At 40.3% G+C, this 19172-nt stretch overlaps 5 protein-coding genes across 5 annotated transcripts; all 5 read right to left on the bottom strand.

The window, feature by feature from the left end:
• Nucleotides 1-11442: 11442 nt before the first annotated feature.
• Nucleotides 11443-13534, bottom strand: LOC108008202 (serine protease 1). The gene is made up of 2 exons (XM_070994575.1): nt 12350-13534; nt 11443-12106 (listed from the first exon to the last, which is right to left on the bottom strand). Exons 1-2 carry the CDS (start codon nt 13527-13529, stop codon nt 11916-11918), a joined length of 1371 nt encoding a protein of 456 aa, XP_070850676.1. The 5' UTR covers nt 13530-13534; the 3' UTR covers nt 11443-11915.
• Nucleotides 13535-14247: 713 nt separating this feature from the next.
• On the bottom strand, nt 14248-15211 carry LOC108008768 (trypsin delta-like). The gene has a single exon (XM_017072665.4). It carries the CDS (start codon nt 15179-15181, stop codon nt 14351-14353), a length of 831 nt encoding a protein of 276 aa, XP_016928154.3. The 5' UTR covers nt 15182-15211; the 3' UTR covers nt 14248-14350.
• A 424-nt stretch (nt 15212-15635) lies between these two features.
• On the bottom strand, nt 15636-16388 carry LOC108018558 (trypsin-1-like). The gene has a single exon (XM_017086111.3). The coding sequence runs from the start codon at nt 16386-16388 to the stop codon at nt 15636-15638; it is 753 nt and encodes a 250-aa protein (XP_016941600.3).
• A 750-nt stretch (nt 16389-17138) lies between these two features.
• Nucleotides 17139-17888, bottom strand: LOC118876902 (hypodermin-A-like). Its single transcript, XM_036813050.2, has one exon. It carries the CDS (start codon nt 17886-17888, stop codon nt 17139-17141), a length of 750 nt encoding a protein of 249 aa, XP_036668945.2.
• Nucleotides 17889-18367: 479 nt separating this feature from the next.
• Nucleotides 18368-19138, bottom strand: LOC108008522 (trypsin iota-like). Its single transcript, XM_017072392.4, has one exon. It carries the CDS (start codon nt 19136-19138, stop codon nt 18368-18370), a length of 771 nt encoding a protein of 256 aa, XP_016927881.2.
• Nucleotides 19139-19172: the final 34 nt, after the last annotated feature.

The raw sequence follows: 19172 nt of genomic DNA, 5'->3' as shown, positions 1-19172 counted from the left end.
TACGTTAACTAAAGATATGTTCTTGAAAAGTACCATGAACTTAACTTTATAACCTCCCTGGAACAATCAACACCGGTGTTTAAAGTACTGAGATAAAAGTTGTATTTGTCTTTCCCTGAAGTCCATTTAAATTGCATGTCATATTTAAATCGTTTTATGGAATTTGCCGGCTTGTCAATGTGTGATGGCAAAACCTCGATGCACCATCAATTTGAGAAGACAAATTCGGGGGAATTGCAAAGCAGGCCCACCCGGCCACGCCCCCCTACAAGCTGCACTAATTGACGGAGCCGGAAAGTTGGTTTCGTTTCAAGAGGGGGCTCCTCGGATGGTATCAGACATCAGGTCGGTTTGCCATTGTCATACATGGCGTATACGTCATATGGCAATTTTGTGAGTCGACCGAAACTATGAGTGCAATTGAAGTTACTTCTCGAGGATTGCAGCACTTGAATTGTCCTTTGGATGTTGACAAGCCAGCTGGCAGTCCGTTAGCTTGGTAGCGACATGGAAGAAGGGGTTAAGAAGGACCAAAAGAAGGATGGGCAGAGCTCTCTGTGACAGAAAGTTGCTGCAATTTTCGACTTGACTTGGCGGAGGAGTCAGGGAGTCACCAGTCAGGACTCGCTGGGTCTCGAGACTTCCCGAGTCCGCTCGCCGACAAGTTATTTTATTGATAAACTTTTTGCCGAGTGGCAAGCCAGGGAGAAAGCAGGGGAAAGGCAGAGGGAAAGCAGGGGCGGAATCGCTGATTCGCCCGCTTCGCCGTTTCGACTCTTTTGACGTTTTCTGCTTTCTGCTGCTGCCACTCGACGGCTTCTTCTGCTGTCTTCACATTGTTTGGCTTAAATGGCATTAAATCCTTTTAATGCTGGGCTGCCAGAGGGGCCCGGAAGCGGGCACTTTGGGGAAATCAATTGTGCTGATTGTCCTGCAATTGAGCTGCCACCCTATAGCTTCTCTTTTTTTTGTCGACTTTCCTCTGGCTGAGTATTTATTTTTTTTGCACCCCAACACTTGGGCACATTATCCTATCCGTATTCGGGCAGCTGAAGGCAAATTGAAAGATTTCTATGGCAAAACTGTTGCACGAACTCGCACAGAGTCTGCAACGGAATGCCAGAACATCTTCATTGCCATTTGATGGCCTGCGACTCGCAGAATCCTGGAATCCTTGAGGCCCCCGAGGGACCACCACCTGCAATGTGTGTACATGTCGGTATTCCCTTCGTTCATCGTCTTTATTGCCACTTTCGAGTTGCATGAAATTAAACCCCGTTTTACGAGCAGGAATGCAGGCCTTTGGCTGCTGCAATCTTGAATCTTTAAAGCCAATGCCGCATGGCATTGTGCGATTTTGCTGCCTTTTAATTATGGAAATGTGCGGCTGAAATGGAAAACCTTCGAGTGTTATTAATTACAAACAAAGCGAGAGAGCCTTGTCAAGGACTCGGCGCTAAGCCAAACCACTCAGCCGCACTGTTGCCCATTAGGCACCGCATCCAGGCAGCCAAGCAGCCGGGCTAAAATCCAAAAGGCTAAAAGGCGACTGCAACAAAAGGCCGCAGCCGAAATGCTGCAAATCTTTTAGTGAAAAATCTGGAAAAGCGTGCGGTCACGTGGCCGTTTCTCTTTTTCTCATTCCCTCGATAAGAAAACGCTTAGAAAAGCGTGACCACAGCAGCAGCATCAGTGAGTCCACCTGAATGGCCGCCACCTGCTCCATGCTCCATGCTCCATGTTCCATTCTCCATTTTCCATGGGCCATGGTAAAATTCAGGTGGATGCAGTACGACCACAGCCGCAAGATAAACTCCACAAAAGACTGGCGCCGGAGGAAAGCCAAGGAAAACGCAACTTTAGCGAATTCTGCGCTCTCTGCTAAGTTTTTAGTTTGTGTTTCTTTTTTAAGATTTATTTTTTCCCTTGCTCCTTTAACCGCTTCGCGTTGAATAAATCATCGTCTTCTATTTTTTTCGGCATGCCAGTCTTTTTTTCATTCTTTTGTCCGACTTTGTTTTTCCTGCTGCTCTGGTAGTCATAAAACAATTGACGTTAAATGTAGCTAAATGAAAACTCTGCCAGGAGATGGAGGCAGCAGCAGGAGCTGGAGAAGACTTTTGTCCATAAGCGATTTTCCAGCCGATTGAAAAGATTCTCAAACAGACTGCCAGTTGATTCTAAGTAGATTATCCGGGGGATCCAAATGGAAGTGCAAGTGAAGTGCGTTATTTACTCTTCTTCTGTGGGACAGGTAGTACCTCATTTCTACTTTCTCCATGCAAATAAATAATCCGCTTTCTTGTGGCTTATTCGACGAATAAAAGCTCAAGTGATGCACTCAATTCAAGACATCAAAAGTAATAAAATGCTTCTCAAATTTGTTCACACATTTAAAGCCATCTTTATTGAGCCTGACGAAACTTAAATCACTCTTGGCTATCTCCAATAAATGAAACTCAGCTTCCCATTAGTAATTAAATAGCTTAAAGCCATGTGAGAAAGATTTAATAACTTATATTGCCCTACTTACTTAAAAATGAATAATAAAATAAAATTCAATCACTAAATAATTTAATCTTTAAGCATTAGCCCAATTATATTTGATTTAATTTATAAAATTCTTTATTGAAACAGCTTATGCTTGAAACTCTCGTTGCCATTCCCAATATCTGAAGCCCATCTTCCTTTTTAGCCCCCCAAGAACTTTCATCGCCTTGCTTTATTTAAAATAGTTCCCTAATTTCTGCTGATGCATTTGGCTTTGATGTTTGTTGGCTTACAGAGAATATTCTAGGACTAATTAAGTTCTTGACTGGAAGGGCTTTGCAGACATTCAGTCTCAATCTCAGAGACGCTATTCACATTTAAGCCGGGCTACTCGACCCCCTTTGCTTAGCCTCAAAAGTGTTGCCTACTATTGGGCCCCACTGCGCATTAGTGCTACGCCTTGAACTTACTTGTACTCAAAGAAAGCGTCCTTCTTAACGCTGCTCGTTTTGATTTATGCCAAAAAATGGCTTGAAATTGCCCAGCACCTACTCCAGTTGCTCTATAAACACACACGTTAGTACAGACATCTCCAGTCTTTTAATTGACTTTAATTTCCAACACCCAAACAGATCTTGGAGCCGTCGAGCACGTCGTCCTTCAATGGCTTCACTTGGCCATTGTTTAGCCGCTTAAGGCCTTTTTGGGGAGTGAAGCTGTCAGGCGGGAGAGCGCTAAAATAAACATACGGTTGCCAAGTTAAACACAGCCACACATTACCACATACACGGGGAAAATATTTGGACGGAGAAATCGAGTACGGGATTGATGCAGGTCAGCTTAATCTGGCTTAAATGAGGCGCATGGCAAACACAGAATCAACCGAAAGGATTAATGTGGAAAATTAAACTTATAATTGTTTAACTTGATAACATTGAGCTTAAATAATTAAGAATTAAGGAGGTTTATACGAAATGTGTCTTGCTAATTAAGCTGGTGATTTTCATTTGTCCAAATTTATTAGATGGATGATTTGCTTTTGCATCATTGCTAAAGGCCATGCAACATTTGCTTGAATTCCGTATAGTTAACTGAATTTATTTAAAATAATTATGGCAGTTTTAAGCAGCTATGTTAATAGTGTATTTTTGATTTAATATAATAATTTAACTTTTTTTCTAAATTGACATGACTTTTTTGAATCAATCAATAAAGTTAATTAGTAAAAATTTAAGAATGTGTTCCTTAAGGAATGTGTTCTTAAAAATTGTATAGTAAAGTCTATAATTTTTGAAATTATTTTATTAGCCCTAAAGCTTTTAAATTTCTTAAAAACTTTATATCATCTTTAAATCATCTTTTTTTTTAACCGACGAAAATAGGAGGTTTTTCTCCGTGTATATCCCAAGCTGGCATGCATGGATGTAGATGTGCTGTGGCACTCACACACGGACACTTAAGTTGCCAACAAGTCAGTGCCGAAGCCTGTGCTCCTTGGTTTTTCCCCAGCCCTCACTCTTTTCCAGGGGAAAGGACCGTTAAGGCTACCGTTGCTGTGTCGCTGCTCAAATATTTACATTCCATTTAGGCGCCGGCCTGTCTGGGATGTCCTTCTGCCGCTGCCGCCGCTCTGCCGGTGTTCTGCTCTGCTGAGCTGCCTCGGCTCCTGTTGACTAAGGCACTTCATCTTCATTTCACAGTTATTTTCAACTTCATTTGCGCGGTAAATAGGTGAACAAATACGCTCACTCAGCCGTACCACCCACGGAGTCTCCTTCCCATCCCATTCTCATCACCTTCCCATCCACTTCCCATCACCTTCCCATCCCCTTCCTTATCCATTCTTTGGAAGGAGGAAGATCCTGATATCCCAGTTTGGCGGGCAGCACGCCGCCTTGGCATTAATATGTGCCCTCGTAACTGTGTCATGGTGTCGTTTAACTTATTAGCCTCCTTGGCTGGCACAGCCTCAACCGCAAGTCGGCCAGGTTCTGTGGCCTATTTGCATTAGCTTAAGCATTTTTCTCCTCTGGCCTTTAAGGGGGAATATTGACTTTGGCGTATACCTCGTTAACGACAAGTTAAAGGTTAGTTAGTAGTTAATTTTGATTGACATTAAATTTGATGAACTGAATTTGATGAGGTTTAGCTAAACATATTAGAAATAATAAATGAATACTTTAAGCTATAAGGAAGTGTAATATTATTAGACTCAATAAAGAATATCTTTTATTCCTGCTTTGTCCAAATGTTAGTTAACACGTTAGTTTTTTCATGTTTAACGCTCCTCAAAAACTATATAATTTAAATATATTAAACCAACTCTTTATATGTAACTGATATATAGTATAAATTTATAAAAAACGATGGCTTGGAAAAATGTTATGTTGTCATAATACATTCTTAGAATATTCTTATGTCCACGATATGATAGACATAAAGATGGGTTTTAAGTATTACATGTTTAGGTAATGGCTGTAAATGAAAGTAACACAGCTTATAAATTATTAAATTTTTCTTGGCTTAAAAAATAGCCGCTTTTGGAAGTGTGTGTGTTGCTTCGGTGGACCAATTACCTTAATGTAAGTTTTTCCGAACCTGTTTTTTTTATTTGTCCCCCGCGCTGATGGGGTTGACAAGTCGGGCGCAAAAAATGTCGGTTAGCCGAACCGAGAAAATTTCGCCAAGTGGCTGACGAGACGTTTACGGGGGGAGGGGGTGGGAAAGCGGAAAAGCGGAAAGGCAGGGGCGCAGATTAAATAATTCATTAAGGAAACTCGACTGTCGTCGGCACTGGCCCACATCTACTGCTTCTCCGCTTCTTCTTCGAGATGTTTTGATAAGCAAGGGGTAATTAAGCCCAGAGCTGCTAGCTGAGTGTTGGCCGTAAAATTTGTTGGCGGAAAGTTTGTTCGCGCATAGATGACATGAATTTAAATAGAAATTAAATTAAAATGAGTCGCTGGCAGCGCAGCGGCCGAAACAATCACGGCTTAAATTGTGCAACAAATTCACCAATAAGGGTAAAGAGAAAGGGAAAGGGGCAAGGGGCATGAGGCAAGGGGATGGATGAAGTCGGGGTCAGTTGGAAAAATATTTAATAGCTGTGCGAAATTGGCGCAGCTTGTAAACATGGCCAGAAAGCCAAGGCAACTGCAACTGTAACTGCAATTAAAAGGCAGCCTGATAATGCCCGGGTGTGCGTGAGTATCTGTGTGAGCATGCATTTATGTTGTGCACACAGATGCATATGCAGGTGCACTGAAAAAATAAAATGATATGCGTGGTAAAAGAGATTTTACGTTCTCACGTCAAGTTGATACTAAAATGTAACATTTTTATGCAATTTGACTATCTATAGTATTAATGTTACACCAATCAATACATACTCGTTTTGAGAAAAAAAAGTGTTGATTTTTAAATTTAAATAACTATTTAGTATTTCAAGAGTATTATGTTTAAAATAAGGTTGTTTGAACAAGTATTTCTGGTACAGTAATTTTTGAAACCATCTAGCTTTCTTTCAGAGAGTGCGGAAAAGAAATAATCATTTATCGGTTTTGACCTGAGAATATCAAATTGATTCTGACATTTTATCATCATTTTATTTTACACTGGCAGAGCTTCATATTTAGGATTTTCTTATTGTTGAAATTCTTTCAGTGCACCTGTACGTGCACTTCATATGCATGACAATGTCATGGCAACTTGTAAGGCAACACCACTTATCCTGCCCCGCCCCCTTTCTTCCTTTTCAGATTTATTGCAGCCGGAAAAGGGCCTCCGCTTCGGTGTGTTTGCCATTCAGCTTTCAGTTCTTTCCAATATATTTCGGAGATGGCCCATTGTTGGCCTTGGCACCACAATCCAACATTCCATGGCAGCCAAACCGCTGGAAGTAACTAAATTGCAACTGCATTCTCGGCTAGAGTTCCATTGTTGAGGCGTATTTACAATAAGAATTTATAATGTGCTGTTTGGGCATTGCTTGTTGCATTTTAGCTTGCTTGCGGCAAGTGTGCGAACTTAAATTCTTCCAATTCAACTATAGTGCAAATAGTGGCAAAATATTGACAAATTTAATGATTTTATGAATTTTTGATCCAAACCTAAATGTTAAAAATGTTAAAAATGTTAAAAATAAACCAAATCTGTCATACATACTTGCATCAATTTGTGCAGCTCCGAATAGGTTTTAGTAATTTTTATCAACCCCGAAACTCTTTTAAAAATTGTAATAATATTTACCATACCTGGTATATTGCGGTTTATAGACAGTATATAAAAATTATATCCACTGAGTTTAATAATTTAACAAACGGAACTCTTGATTTCTATATCAATTTTCTAAAACGACAAGGATATTCAAAACGTTTTGATGTATTAGTATGACATATTTGACAAATATGCTAGTCAGCTGTCAATGTAAGGTATTATATTTGAGATTAAAATATATCTCTTGAAGGCAAACATACATATTTAAATTCCATGTCCATTTAAAGCATAGACTGCATACAACTAAAGCCTGTATAATATTATTTTAAACAAATTAGTTATATGAGTTTATTTAATACCAACACAAATTTAAATTACTGGCTAATGTGTCGCTGCGGGTGGACTCATCAAAGTCAGAGTTAAAACAATAGCCAAATGCAGCGCGTAAAAATGCAGCTAATTAACGGAGCTCAACCGCATTGCCATGGCTTCCGTTTGACATGGTTTTGTCATTAGTTCCGACTCGAAAGCGAGTGCATTAAATGCTGCAAAAATAGGTAGCCTTTAAAGCCGGTCGTACCAAGCCAAACGGCATGCATTGATTTATTGCCAAACTGAGCCGCCGTTACCAACTCCCTTTTGGCCATGGACCTCGCTCAGCTGCTGGGGCGACGCTTTGCTCGCCGGTGCATGAATGTCACTGCCGGGCCAAATGGACAAGACAGCCAGAGGAAAACATCCGAACGAACATCCAAACCCACATCCAGCGAAAGGGTTAAATGGCACTGAACATTGGCCAAAAGGAGGGCAGCAACAAATAACAAACAGGAAGATGGAGAGCCGCAAAAAGTGTAGCAAAGAAATCAGCGCACGTTAGCAATTAATAATGGGGGAGAGATCCCAAAGTATTCCAAGTCTCTGGGTCTCCGGCCGGGATCCACAACCATTCGGCGGTCTGCGTACTGGGACCCCAAAAAAAGATGCCACCAAGAAGGGAATTGTAGTAAAGAAATGAATGTGGAAAGGAAAACTCCCTACAATAACGAACAATTACAAAGCCTGGTAGCTTAAGTCATTTGTTAAAGGAATTGACTAAGGTATTGACCTCTTAATGGAATTACATACATATGATACATATACATAGGGTGGTCTAATTAAACAAACCCTCGTCCTTTTGGTAAATTTTGGTATGCAAAATGTGTATAATTATGTCTTGTATCTTATCTTCTTTTAAGATTTGGTCGTTTTGCAAAGAACTCAAAGTTTTCTTAAAATTGAATCATACAACTAGTTAAAAATTACTAACTTTCCTAAAAATCATTCTTGCTTTTTGGACCTCTTTAAATTATTCTTCGAAAAAAAATAAATTTTTTATTGGAACCTACGCTACCTTATGAAGATGTATTTTTTTAACAAAGGCATAAGTGCGTCCTTGAAACCAATGAGAGGTCCTCAAAATGGAATTTTAATTTTTTTTCCATTAAAAATAGGTTAGGATTTCTTAAAGTCCATAAAATGCACTTTATAAGATTGTGTGAGTACGATCTTAAAAAGATATAGAACTTTCTAAATAATAAAGCTAGATACATTGAACATTTCCTTTGATGTATTTTATATTTAGTTGTTCTTAATGGTAGTACAGAACTTTTAAGGAAAAAACAATAATATTTATCCTAAAATTTTAATTAAATAAGCTTAAGAAGAATTGTTCCCAGTTTTCTCTTTACCATAAGCTTTAGTTTATTATGGCTGCCTGTGCCAATTTAAATGGCCATTAAAGCCGGGGTGCTGACAGTTGCATAATACAAAAAATTAAGTGCCACGTCCAACCAGCCACGCCCACTACCCCTCCCCCGCCCACACACACACACACACGCGCACACAGGGTTGTCATATGTAATTATTAATTTCTAAAAAGCCATTCAAAAATAATATAATTTGAAAATGCGCGCGACGACGTGCCGGACACCAAATGTCTCTGATTGTTCGGGATGGTCGAGGGGTTTCGGAGCGGAAAATGGAAATCGGCACGGGCAATGACCAACGGGCAGCGACTGCTCAGTTACAAATGTTGTTAGGATATTAATTTATGTGTGTGACAAAAACCCCTTTCCCTCCCCCCCCCGCCAACGCCCCTGGACAGGGCCAAATCAATATTCCCGCGGCGTAAAGAAATATGCCGAATGGCCAAAAAGGCATCCCGCTGACTCCACCCTTCGTCTATGTTTTGCATATGTTTTGATTTAAAAGCTCACGCACATACGGAACTAATCCTAATTTAAATGTTTTTGCCCCCTATTTAAGGAGGGAAATTTAATTGTTTCGTTGTTGGGCGGCAAACTACAAAAAAAAAAGAAGGGGAGAAAGAAAAGAGAATCGCTTTTACATAACAAATTCAATTAAATATCCTAGTGCATGAATTAAAAACATATTATACTTAATTGGAAAATGAAAATTTGGTTAAAATAATATGTGAATGGCGAAAAAAAAGAAAAAGAGTTTAAATATTTAATCGCCTGCATGCGGTTGCCACTGAACAATAAGAGCACATTATTTGAAAATAAAATAAAAAGCACTATTTAAACACTTCCATTATATGTGCACTAATTTCGGCTTTCAATGCTGAGTGCAAAATACAGTTAACATTTATTTTTCGCAATTCAATTCGCACTTACTTACATACTTCGGTCGACTTGCCATAAATTGTTGCAACGCTGCTCTGTTGGCCATAATAATTCTACTTTTCTCCCACAAATCACCGCAATTCCCAAAATAGTTTTCAAAGCGCGTCAACAAATTTATATTTGTGCGCGCCAAAAGCAAAAAGGCCAACAAAACCATTTTGTGCAAACAAGTTAAATCAAATATATGGCTTCGATTTGCTGCTCTCGGTCTTTTTGGTGTAATGGGTTTTGTTTTGTTGCCCGGCCAATTGCCAAACACCAAGTTCAACAGCAATTAAAATGGCCAAAAAAAAAAGAAGGAAGAAACGATGGATGCACACGAGGAGAATAAGGGAAATAAATGCATTTGACCAGCGGCAAGAGGAACATTTCGGCTGCTTATCTTCTAGTTGCTGCTAGTTAACAAACAACCCAGAAACACCAACAACTTCAACAACCTAACAACTACAAAAAGTCGCAGCGCGAAGGACAGCAACCCATGAAAACTTTGCTTTGCCCAAAAACAGAACATTCCGCTCGTCCAAGAAGCCATAAAAATGTTGCTCACGCGGCGGGGTGATGCTAAATGGGTGGACTGGAGCGTGAGATACAGTGAATCTTCGCCAGAATGGACGGAGGTTATACATTGATGTTGCTAGTAATTGATAGTCCCACACATAGAATAGTTGAGAGCGGAAAAACACCAAGATCACATGTTCTTAACTTCAAAATTCGCATTCCCACTTAATCAAGAAGAAACGTTCTTGAATTCAAGAAGACAGTACTCTTTACTCGTATTTTAACTCTAGTTAAATGAGGTATGGTACTCTTTTATTATTCCTAGTAATTGTTAGTCCCACACCTAGAATAATTGAGAGCGGAAAAGCACCTAGATCACATGTTCGTTACTTAAAAATTCGCATTCTCATTTAATCGAGAAAAAACGTTCTTAAATGTAAGAAGAAATAGCTCCTTACTCGTACTTTAAGGAATGGTCGAAGAGTATACATTTTTATTGCTAGTAATTGTTAGTCCCACACCTAAAATAATTGAGAGTGGAAAAGCACCAAGATCACATGTTCTTAACTTTTAAATTCGCATTCTCACTTAATCGAGGAGAAACGTTCTTGAATTCAAGAAGAAAGTGCTATTTACTCGTACTTCATCTCCAGTATAATGAGGTATGGTACTCAAAAACTTTTTGAAGTCCTTTAAAATCGCTGGTACCTTTTTCGCTTATAGAGTACTCACTGTCTGTCAGCGTTGGTGTGCGCACGTAAATCGCTGTAATAGAAACATTGCATTTTATTGCAGTTGTCTTCGTTCTCCCGGCTATCCTTTCCCCCCTTTTTTTTTGTCTTTCGGCCAATAACATTCTGATAAATGGTCAGAACGGCTTTCGTGTCGATGTCCTTGAGGCAGGAGCATCAGCATCGGCCATCTGCAGCAGCTGCCCACTCTTGCAGATATTTGTCTAAGCAGAGAGAACTTTTCAATTTGCACTAAAAGTATTTTCCTCTGCGAGGCAACCTGGCCCAAGTAAATCCCATGTCCCCAGATCTTGATTTTGTCAGCCCGAACGTGGCGAGCAGAACCTGAACGCGGTTGCACTTGCCACAAATGGATGCAGGCAGCTGCCAGGCAGCTTTATAAATGGTGTCAACCTAAGGGGACTCTTCATCACGACTTGCCATCCCACCAAGTCTCCAAGTTTTTATGCCTCAATTTATCTTCGGCTTTTTGTTGGCCGACCAAAAACTAAACTTTAATTAACTTAAGTATATGGGGGAACTGGAAATTTGATCGAGCACATTTGACTATTTTCTTAGAAAATTGCTCTGTTTCATGGGAGCGATTTACTACTACGGACCATATTTCCTTTTTGGTTTTTTTAAGAGTATCCCAACTTCATCATGCCGCATACCTTTCTTCAATTCTGTTTCTGTTTGACTTGACCAGCATGAATAATGCAAATGTCCAGGGGCTGTTGTAGTAGACATTTCCATGGACGTAGCCTTAGACACTCTGAGTGGAACCCAAGGATTGTGGTTTCGGGAGAAAAAAGCCAAACACATGAGGATAAATCGAGATAAGCTTCACTCTGAAAGTGAGCTTCACAGTTCTCCTTTTATTAAGGGTGTTAATTAGTATCATATAACTCATATACATATGTATTATGTCTTGTTTTCTGTTTGTTATTGGTGTGTAAATTTTATATAAATCAAACTGATTTGTTAGCTGAACTAAGCTTGGTTAGCATTTCATAACACTTCCGCTCACTAGGAAGTAAGCCTCGACTGGTTCTATGTATTACCCAATTTGAAATTAGTTACTAAAAATTACATACTTCTATGATTGTTACATACATTGTTAAACTTATAATGTGTGTAAAAGCTATTTATTAAACAATTTATGGATTTGTCTGGAGATAAAAGTTCAAATTTTTTAGCTTATATATTATATTAAGAACAAAATGTAAAATCATTAAGCCATTATGATAAAAGACAAAATAAAATGGAACACCAAAATATAATAAATGTTTTTGAATTATGGATCTAAAGGCTTTGGTGTCACTGGAATAGTACCTTCTTCATCGCTAGTGCTAACTATAGGATTTGTAGAGCTAGGGGAAGTTTCAGGAGTAGAAGTTGGTGAAAGATCAGTAGTAGTAGGTGTGTCAGAAGTTTCTGTGGAGCTGGAAACAGTGGAACTAGAAGTAGTTATAGGAGAAGAAGTAGGTGAAGGAGTAGAACTAGATGTGGTTTCTGTGGAGCTGGAAGCAGTAGAACTAGGAGTAGTTTTAGAAGTAGAAGTAGGGGTAGAAGTAGTTATCGGTGTACTTGGTGTCGTTTCTGGGGAGCTGGAAACTGTGGAACTAGAAGTAGTTATAGGAGAAGAAGTAGGTGAAGGAGTAGAACTAGGGGTAGTTTCTGTGGAGCTGGAAGCAGTGGAACTAGAAGTAGTTTTTGGAGTAGAAGTAGGGGAAGAAGTAGTTATCGGTGCTTTAGTTACACCTGTGGATATGGACACCGTGGAACTTGAAGTGCCAGAAGTAGTAGCTTTCGGAGTAGATGTAGGGGAAAGAGTCGTACTAGGTGTCTTAGTTGTACGGGTGGAACTGGAAATAGTGGTACTAGAGGATATTTCAGTACCAGAAGTGGTTTCAGGAACAGACGTAGGCGCAGAAGTAGTAGTAGGTGTATTAGTAGTAATTGTGGAACTTGAAACGGTGGAAATAGGAGTTATTTTTGGACTCGAAGTAGTTTCAGGAATGGATGTAGGTAAGGGTGTCGTCCTAGGCGTATCACTAGTAGAAATAATAGAACTAGATGTAGGAACTTGAGTGCTAACACTTGTACTATTAGACGGAGTTGTGGTAACATCGTCGGCCGTATTATCCTCTATCCAATTCTGGAACCAAATTACACTTGCGTAGACATCGGGCTTCTTTGAGCAACCGCCCTCGGATAGAATGCCCACGAGGTATCCATTTCTCACCAGCGGAGCTCCTGTGTCGTAGGAGCATCCTCCGGCGCCATACTGGGTGCAAAGGGTCAGGTACGAGATGCCATTATCCCAGAGACCGAACCAAACTCCCCGGTCCGCGGCGCACTGCTCCCGATTGTAGACGCTAACCCAGACCATCTGTAGATAGTCTGGAAGACTGCCAAAGCACCTGTCCCACCAGCTGCCCCACCAACTGGTAGATCCCCAGCCGGAAACCACACACCAGGAATAATCCACCGGTAGTTCCTGAGACAAGCCGATGGGACTCACTGTTTTCGAGGTCTTCAGCGGTTCGCACAGCTTCAGCAGGGCTAGATTGTTGTCGAAGCGCCAGTAATTGTATCCCCCATGACTGATGATATCGCAGACATCCACCAATGTTCCAGTGCCATCATAGTCCCTGGAATTGGTGTCCACACGCACTTGCACCGAACTGTAGTATTCCGAAACACACGAAGCCGCCGTAAGGATGAATTTTGGTTTTATGATGGCACCACTGCATATTGCCGTGCCGTCTATAATCACTTCCGCCTGGTAGGGTGCATCGGCAATGTCCACATAATAGCCTCCAATGATGCGGTTCTGGATCTCTGGATCACCAAAGGTAATCCTTGTTAAACCAGCCAGTAGAAGGGGAAGCACCAGCAAGATCATTTTAGTCAACTGAGTTTGTCACTGTTTTTGGAACTCTTTTTATAGGTAAACTCCCCCACTTCTTATCGGCAAAGTCATACCTCAAAATGAGTAATAGTTTTCTTACACTGCCAAAAATGAAATAGTAATGCAATTGCAATACAATAATAAGAACAAATATTTAAGTGTTGAATTCAGGGCTTCGCATTGCAATTAAATACAAAGACGTTAAGAAAAAGAAGTTCATACATAAATCAAAGTTTAAAGTCTTTTAATGAGAATTTAAAAGAGAATTATAAAACTTTGGAAGCACAATGTTTTTTTGTTCACTGTGTAAGTAGTTATTCTGTTCTTAGTTCTATCTTAGTAGGAAGTATTGCGTGTTACTTACTTTTATCAGAACTGCATAGTTTTAACAATTTTGAATAATTAAATAAATAAATTGGATTTTATTGTGCCCTTTTAAAAAGGTTTAACCGAGGTTAGTTTTCAACCTGTAGTTCTACATTACGTTAAGAACAACTATAAGTATATATTATTACACGTTACTTATAGAGTAAAAGGGTGTATTGTATTCGGATAGATTTATGAATCAGTTATAAGAAAGCGTTTCCGACACTATAAAGTATGTAAGTTCTTGATAATGATTACTAGCCAAGTCTATCTAGCCATTTCCGTCTCCAGTTTTTAATTAATAATTGGATTTTACTTTGGCCATTACCTGTAGCTTTACATGAAGCTGATGACAAGGATATATATTTATTGAAATATGTGCTTATTAAAAGAAAGGTTACAAATTAACATGAATTTATTAAAATATTTTACCCTCACTTAAGGCGTTGTTACTTTGAATTTTTGTCCAGCCAAGCCTTGAACTTGACGAGATTGGTATAGATTTCAGGTCGCTGGGAGCAGCCGCCCCTGGTTAGAATGCCGAGCAGTTTGACATCGTGGGTCAGGGGAGCTCCCAAGTCGAAGGCGCAGGATTCATTTCCGAACTTATCGGTGCAGAACAAGTCTTCTGTGATGTTTGTGTTGGGATTGGTTACTTTGGGAAAACTCGTTGCCGGCCACAAGCCGAGACACTTTTTGTGATTGTAAAACTTCACTACCGCCTTCAGCATCTTGTGAGCCAATTCATCAACGCACTTGGTCCAAAACATTGCCCACCATCGGAAGGATGCCCAGCCATGGGATACTGCCTTTGTGCCATCTGCTGGTAACTTGTTTACCACCTGGATAGTCTTGATCGTTTTGGAGGGCTTGAGCGGGCGGCACAACTTCAACATGGCCAAGTTATTGTGAATGGTGTGGGTGGAAAACTTCTCATGAACGATGATCTTGCAAACGGCGACTTCGGTAACTCCAGTGCTGCGATCAGTGCTCCCCAGGCGCACCTTTATCGCCTTGCTCATAAAACCATCCACACATTTGGCAGCCGTTAGTACGTGGTTCCAATTGTAGACAATCCCGGCGCACTTGGCCTTTTCCGTGATCGAAATTGATGCCGTCCATGGCGCTGTGTTTATATCCACGGGTGTACCACCAAGTGTATTATTGTTGCACTTAACCTTCTCCTCTTCTGGATCATCATAAACTGCAGGTTCGGGATCGGGATCGGAAAGTACGAGCAGGAATAACCCTAGAAGGAGTGGCACAGCTTTAAGCATCATTGTTTCGAATGAAATTGGTTACACCGAGGACAGTGGATTTTATAGTGCAAACCATAGAAAAATATTGCAAATGAATTTGTTATGCTGAACGGCTTAAAAATATTTTACGGTATAACACCGTACCCATTCAGTTTTAAAATGTCAATCTTAACTTAAACTTGAGTCTTTCATAAAGAACATATTTAAATATGTTTTCATTAGATGTAAAAGCTTTAAAACTTACTTAGACATTTTTGTACTTAACTATAAGTCTGAAACTTATTTAAAAAAAAAAATGGCAATGAGCGTGGTTTAGTATATAAATTTATACAATTTGTTGACAAGACTTTTTAAGTTATTTTGATTCAGTGTCATAAGCCCAAAAATGCTTCCAAATCGATCTTTGTAGTTTTCAAAAGTTGCAATTAATTTCATTTTATTGAAGTACATGCAAAGACTTTTAAAATGATATCCATTATATCTCCTTTGTATTGGCTTGCAGCCATTTTTTGTGATATAACACATTGACGAAGACATCGGGCTCCGTGGAACAATCCCCAAACGACAAAATGCCCGCCAGCTTGCCATCTACGACCAGTGGAGCACCTTTATGGAAGGAACATAACCTCTCCTTCTTCTCGGCGCAAAAGTTAAGATCCGTAACGCTGATGGTCGGAGCGGAAAGCCTTCGCTCAGCGGCACACGCCTTTAGATCGTACAGTTGCACAGCTTTCTTTCGTAAAGTAAGGGGGTCGCAATAATATACCGAGTTGTTATAGGATCCGTATCCAGAGATGAACGCCTCAGCCCCGTTTTTGGGCTGCTTGTCGATTATGCCGATTTCCTTGATAGTTTCAGAGGGGTCCAGAGGTTCGCAGAGCTTCAACAAGGCCAGATTGCTGCTCTGATTTGTTTTGCTGGACTGGGGATGGATTATTACTTGGCAAACTCCCGCAAAATCTCCATCGTACCGCCTACGATAGCCTACTCGCACCCCCAGATCAGATGGTACTTTGTCTCTGACGCAATCCGGGGCAGTTAGGATGTAGTTGGTGTTCAAAATAGCTCCGTTGCATATGCCAATTTTTTTAAATTGAACCATTGCCTGCCATGGGACATCCTCGGCCGCAGGTTGGTCGCCAGCCGACTCACACTCCTGCACCCGAATTTCTGGAACAGCCGACCAGGGCAGGATGACTAGACAAAGTACAAAAGCTGCTTGGAGCATTTTGGTTTTCTAAGTCCGTTATTGATAGGGTTCCACTATTTATAAGACCTTTCAACTGTGTCATGGTTAATTGATTGTTAATTTTTCTCACTTAAGCAATGCTTTGGCCTTTTCCGTGATCGAAATTGATGCCGTCCATGGCGCTGTGTTTATATCCACGGGTGTACCACCAAGTGTATTATTGTTGCACTTAACCTTCTCCTCTTCTGGATCATCACAAACTGCAGGTTCGGGATCGGGATCGGAAAGTACGAGCAGGAATAACCCTAGAAGGAGTGGCACAGTTTTTAGCATCATTATTGCGAATGAAATTGGCTACACCGAGTACTGTGGATTTTATAGTGCGAACCATAGAAAAATCTTAAAATTGAATTTGTTATGCTGAACGGCTTAAAAATATTTTACGGTATAACACCGTGCCCATTCAGTTTTAAAATGTCAATCTTAACTTAAACTTGAGTCTTTCATAAAGAACATATTAAAATATGTTTTCATTAGATGTAAAACCTTTAAAACTAACTTAGACATTTTTGTACTTGACTATAAGTCTGGAATTTATTTAAAAAAAAAAAAGGCAAATGAACGTGTTAGTATATAAATTCATACAATTTGTTGCCAAGACTTTTTAAGTTATTTTGATTCAGTGTCATAAGCCCAAAAGTGCTTCCAAATCGATCTTTGTAGTTTTTAAAAGTTGCAATTAGTTTCATTTTATTGAAGTACATGCAAAGACTTTTAAAATGATATCCATTATATCTTTGTATTGGCTTGCACCCATTTTTTGTGATATAACACATTGACGAAGACATCGGGCTCCGTGGAACAATCCCCAAACGACAAAATGCCCGCCAGCTTGCCATCTACGACCAGTGGAGCACCTTTATGGAAGGAACATAACCTCTCCTTCTTCTCGGCGCAAATGTTAAGATCCGTAACGCTGATGGTCGGAGCGGAAAGCTTTCGCTCAGCGGCACACGCCTTTAGATCGTACAGTTGCACAGCTTTCTTTCGTAAAGTAAGGGGGTAGCAATAATATACCGAGTTGTTATAGGATCCGTATCCAGAGATGAACGCCTCAGCCCCGTTTTTGGGCTGCTTGTCGATTATGCCGATTTTCCGGATAGTTTCAGAGGGGTCCAGAGGTTCGCAGAGCTTCAACAAGGCCAGATTGCTGCTCTGATTTGTTTTGCTGGACTGGTGATGGATTATTACTTCGCAAACTCCCGCAAAATCTCCATCGTACCGCCTACGATAGCCTACTCGCACCCTCAGATCAGATGGTACTTTGTCTCTGACGCAATCCGGGGCAGTTAGGATGTAGTTGGTGTTCAAAATAGCTCCGCTGCATATGCCAATTTTTTTAAATTGAACCATTGCCTGCCATGGGACATCCTCGGGCGCAGGTTGGTCGCCAGCCGACTCACACTCCTTCACCCGAACTTCTGGAACAGCCGACCAGGGCAGGATGACTAGACAAAGTACAAAAGCTGCTTGGAGCATTTTGGTTTTCTAAGTCCGTTATTGATAGGGTTCCACTATTTATAAGACCTTTCAACTGTGTCATGGTTAATTGATTGTTAATTTTTCTCACTTAAGCAATGCTCTCTGGTATGCTGTGTTCTTTCAAATTTAATTGAAACAACCAAGGAATAAATATTGTGTTTATAGCTTACATTATAGATATATATATTTATTAATGCAATAAAAAAAAACCAGTCAGTAAGCCCGAAAGACTCAAGCAAGTGCTGTAAGGGACTTACCACTTACGAGTACTATATGTCATGGGATATTCTCCTTTCACATATTCTATATCCTCGTCCCATAACTAAAGGTTCAGTAATAATACCAAATGGTGACGTTTAGCTGATTGAATAAACATTATACCGTTTATTAAAAATAATTATATGATGAATGTATATATTCTTAAGCAAATATATTTATTTAAGTTTACATGATTAAACGAATACAGCTTCTGGGCATTACTTGTCCTTTGTACTGGTTTCTATCCATTTTCTGTAATTGTACAAACTGGCATAGATTTCGGGCCTCCTAATGCAAGATCCGGCGGTTATTATGCCCGCCAGCTTGCCACCGATGACCAGAGGAGATCCCGCATCATAGGAGCAAGTGAATTCCAACTTCGCACTGCAAATGTTAACATCCGAAACACTCGTGGTGGTAAAAATCTTTTTTCCTATAGTGGCGCATTCCTTGATATCTTTGAGCTGGACATCAGTTTTTCGCAGGACCTTAGAATGCTCGGCCCAGCAGTCTTTTAAGTTATATCGCCACTTGGTGAGAGAACCCCATCCGGAAACTGAGCCTTTGGCACCCTTCTGGGGCTGCTTGTCGATTATCTCGATGGCCTTGACCTCGGCAGAGGTTTTAAGAGGTTCGCAGAGTTTCAGCAAGGAAAGATTGTCATCCCTAGGATACTTCGGGTTCCGCGTATGGATGATTTCATTGCAGACCCCAGCATTAGATCCCGAGTCTCGATCGGCTTTGCCAACGCGCACCTTGACAGTGGTTAAGCTAAGGTTTGTCAGGCAATTCCCAATGATTAGTACGAACTTTGGATTGATGATAGCGCCGCTGCACATGTGCTTATCATTAGACTGAATTGAAGCTATCCATGGCACTTCCTGGATCTTCGCTGGTTTTCCACGAGCGAAACACGTGCCATTCTTAGCCGCTTCAACAGTCGACCAGGATAGGATTATTAAAAGAAGTATTCCAGCTGGTTGTAGCATTTTTCTTTAATAAACCCGGTACTTCTTGATCACT

The sequence above is a fragment of the Drosophila suzukii genome, chromosome 2R, assembly GCF_043229965.1.
Source record: "Drosophila suzukii chromosome 2R, CBGP_Dsuzu_IsoJpt1.0, whole genome shotgun sequence".
Lineage (NCBI taxonomy): Eukaryota > Metazoa > Arthropoda > Insecta > Diptera > Drosophilidae > Drosophila > Drosophila suzukii.
Note: the sequence above shows the minus strand (reverse complement) of the source record. Positions and strands in the feature narration are given on the sequence as shown.

What these genes read in the sequence shown, in the direction of transcription:
- LOC108008202 (XM_070994575.1), bottom strand. Translation starts at nt 13,529, where the DNA reads ATGATCTTGCTGGTGCTTCCCCTTCTACTGGCTGGTTTAACAAGGATT. An exon ending in ACCGATAACTACTTCTTCCC is followed by an intron (nt 12,107 to 12,349) that starts CTACTTCTACTC and finishes CTACTCCTTCAC; the next exon opens with CTACTTCTTCTCCTATAACT.
- LOC108008768 (XM_017072665.4), bottom strand. Translation starts at nt 15,181, where the DNA reads ATGATGCTTAAAGCTGTGCCACTCCTTCTAGGGTTATTCCTGCTCGTA.
- LOC108018558 (XM_017086111.3), bottom strand. Translation starts at nt 16,388, where the DNA reads ATGCTCCAAGCAGCTTTTGTACTTTGTCTAGTCATCCTGCCCTGGTCG.
- LOC118876902 (XM_036813050.2), bottom strand. Translation starts at nt 17,888, where the DNA reads ATGCTCCAAGCAGCTTTTGTACTTTGTCTAGTCATCCTGCCCTGGTCG.
- LOC108008522 (XM_017072392.4), bottom strand. Translation starts at nt 19,138, where the DNA reads ATGCTACAACCAGCTGGAATACTTCTTTTAATAATCCTATCCTGGTCG.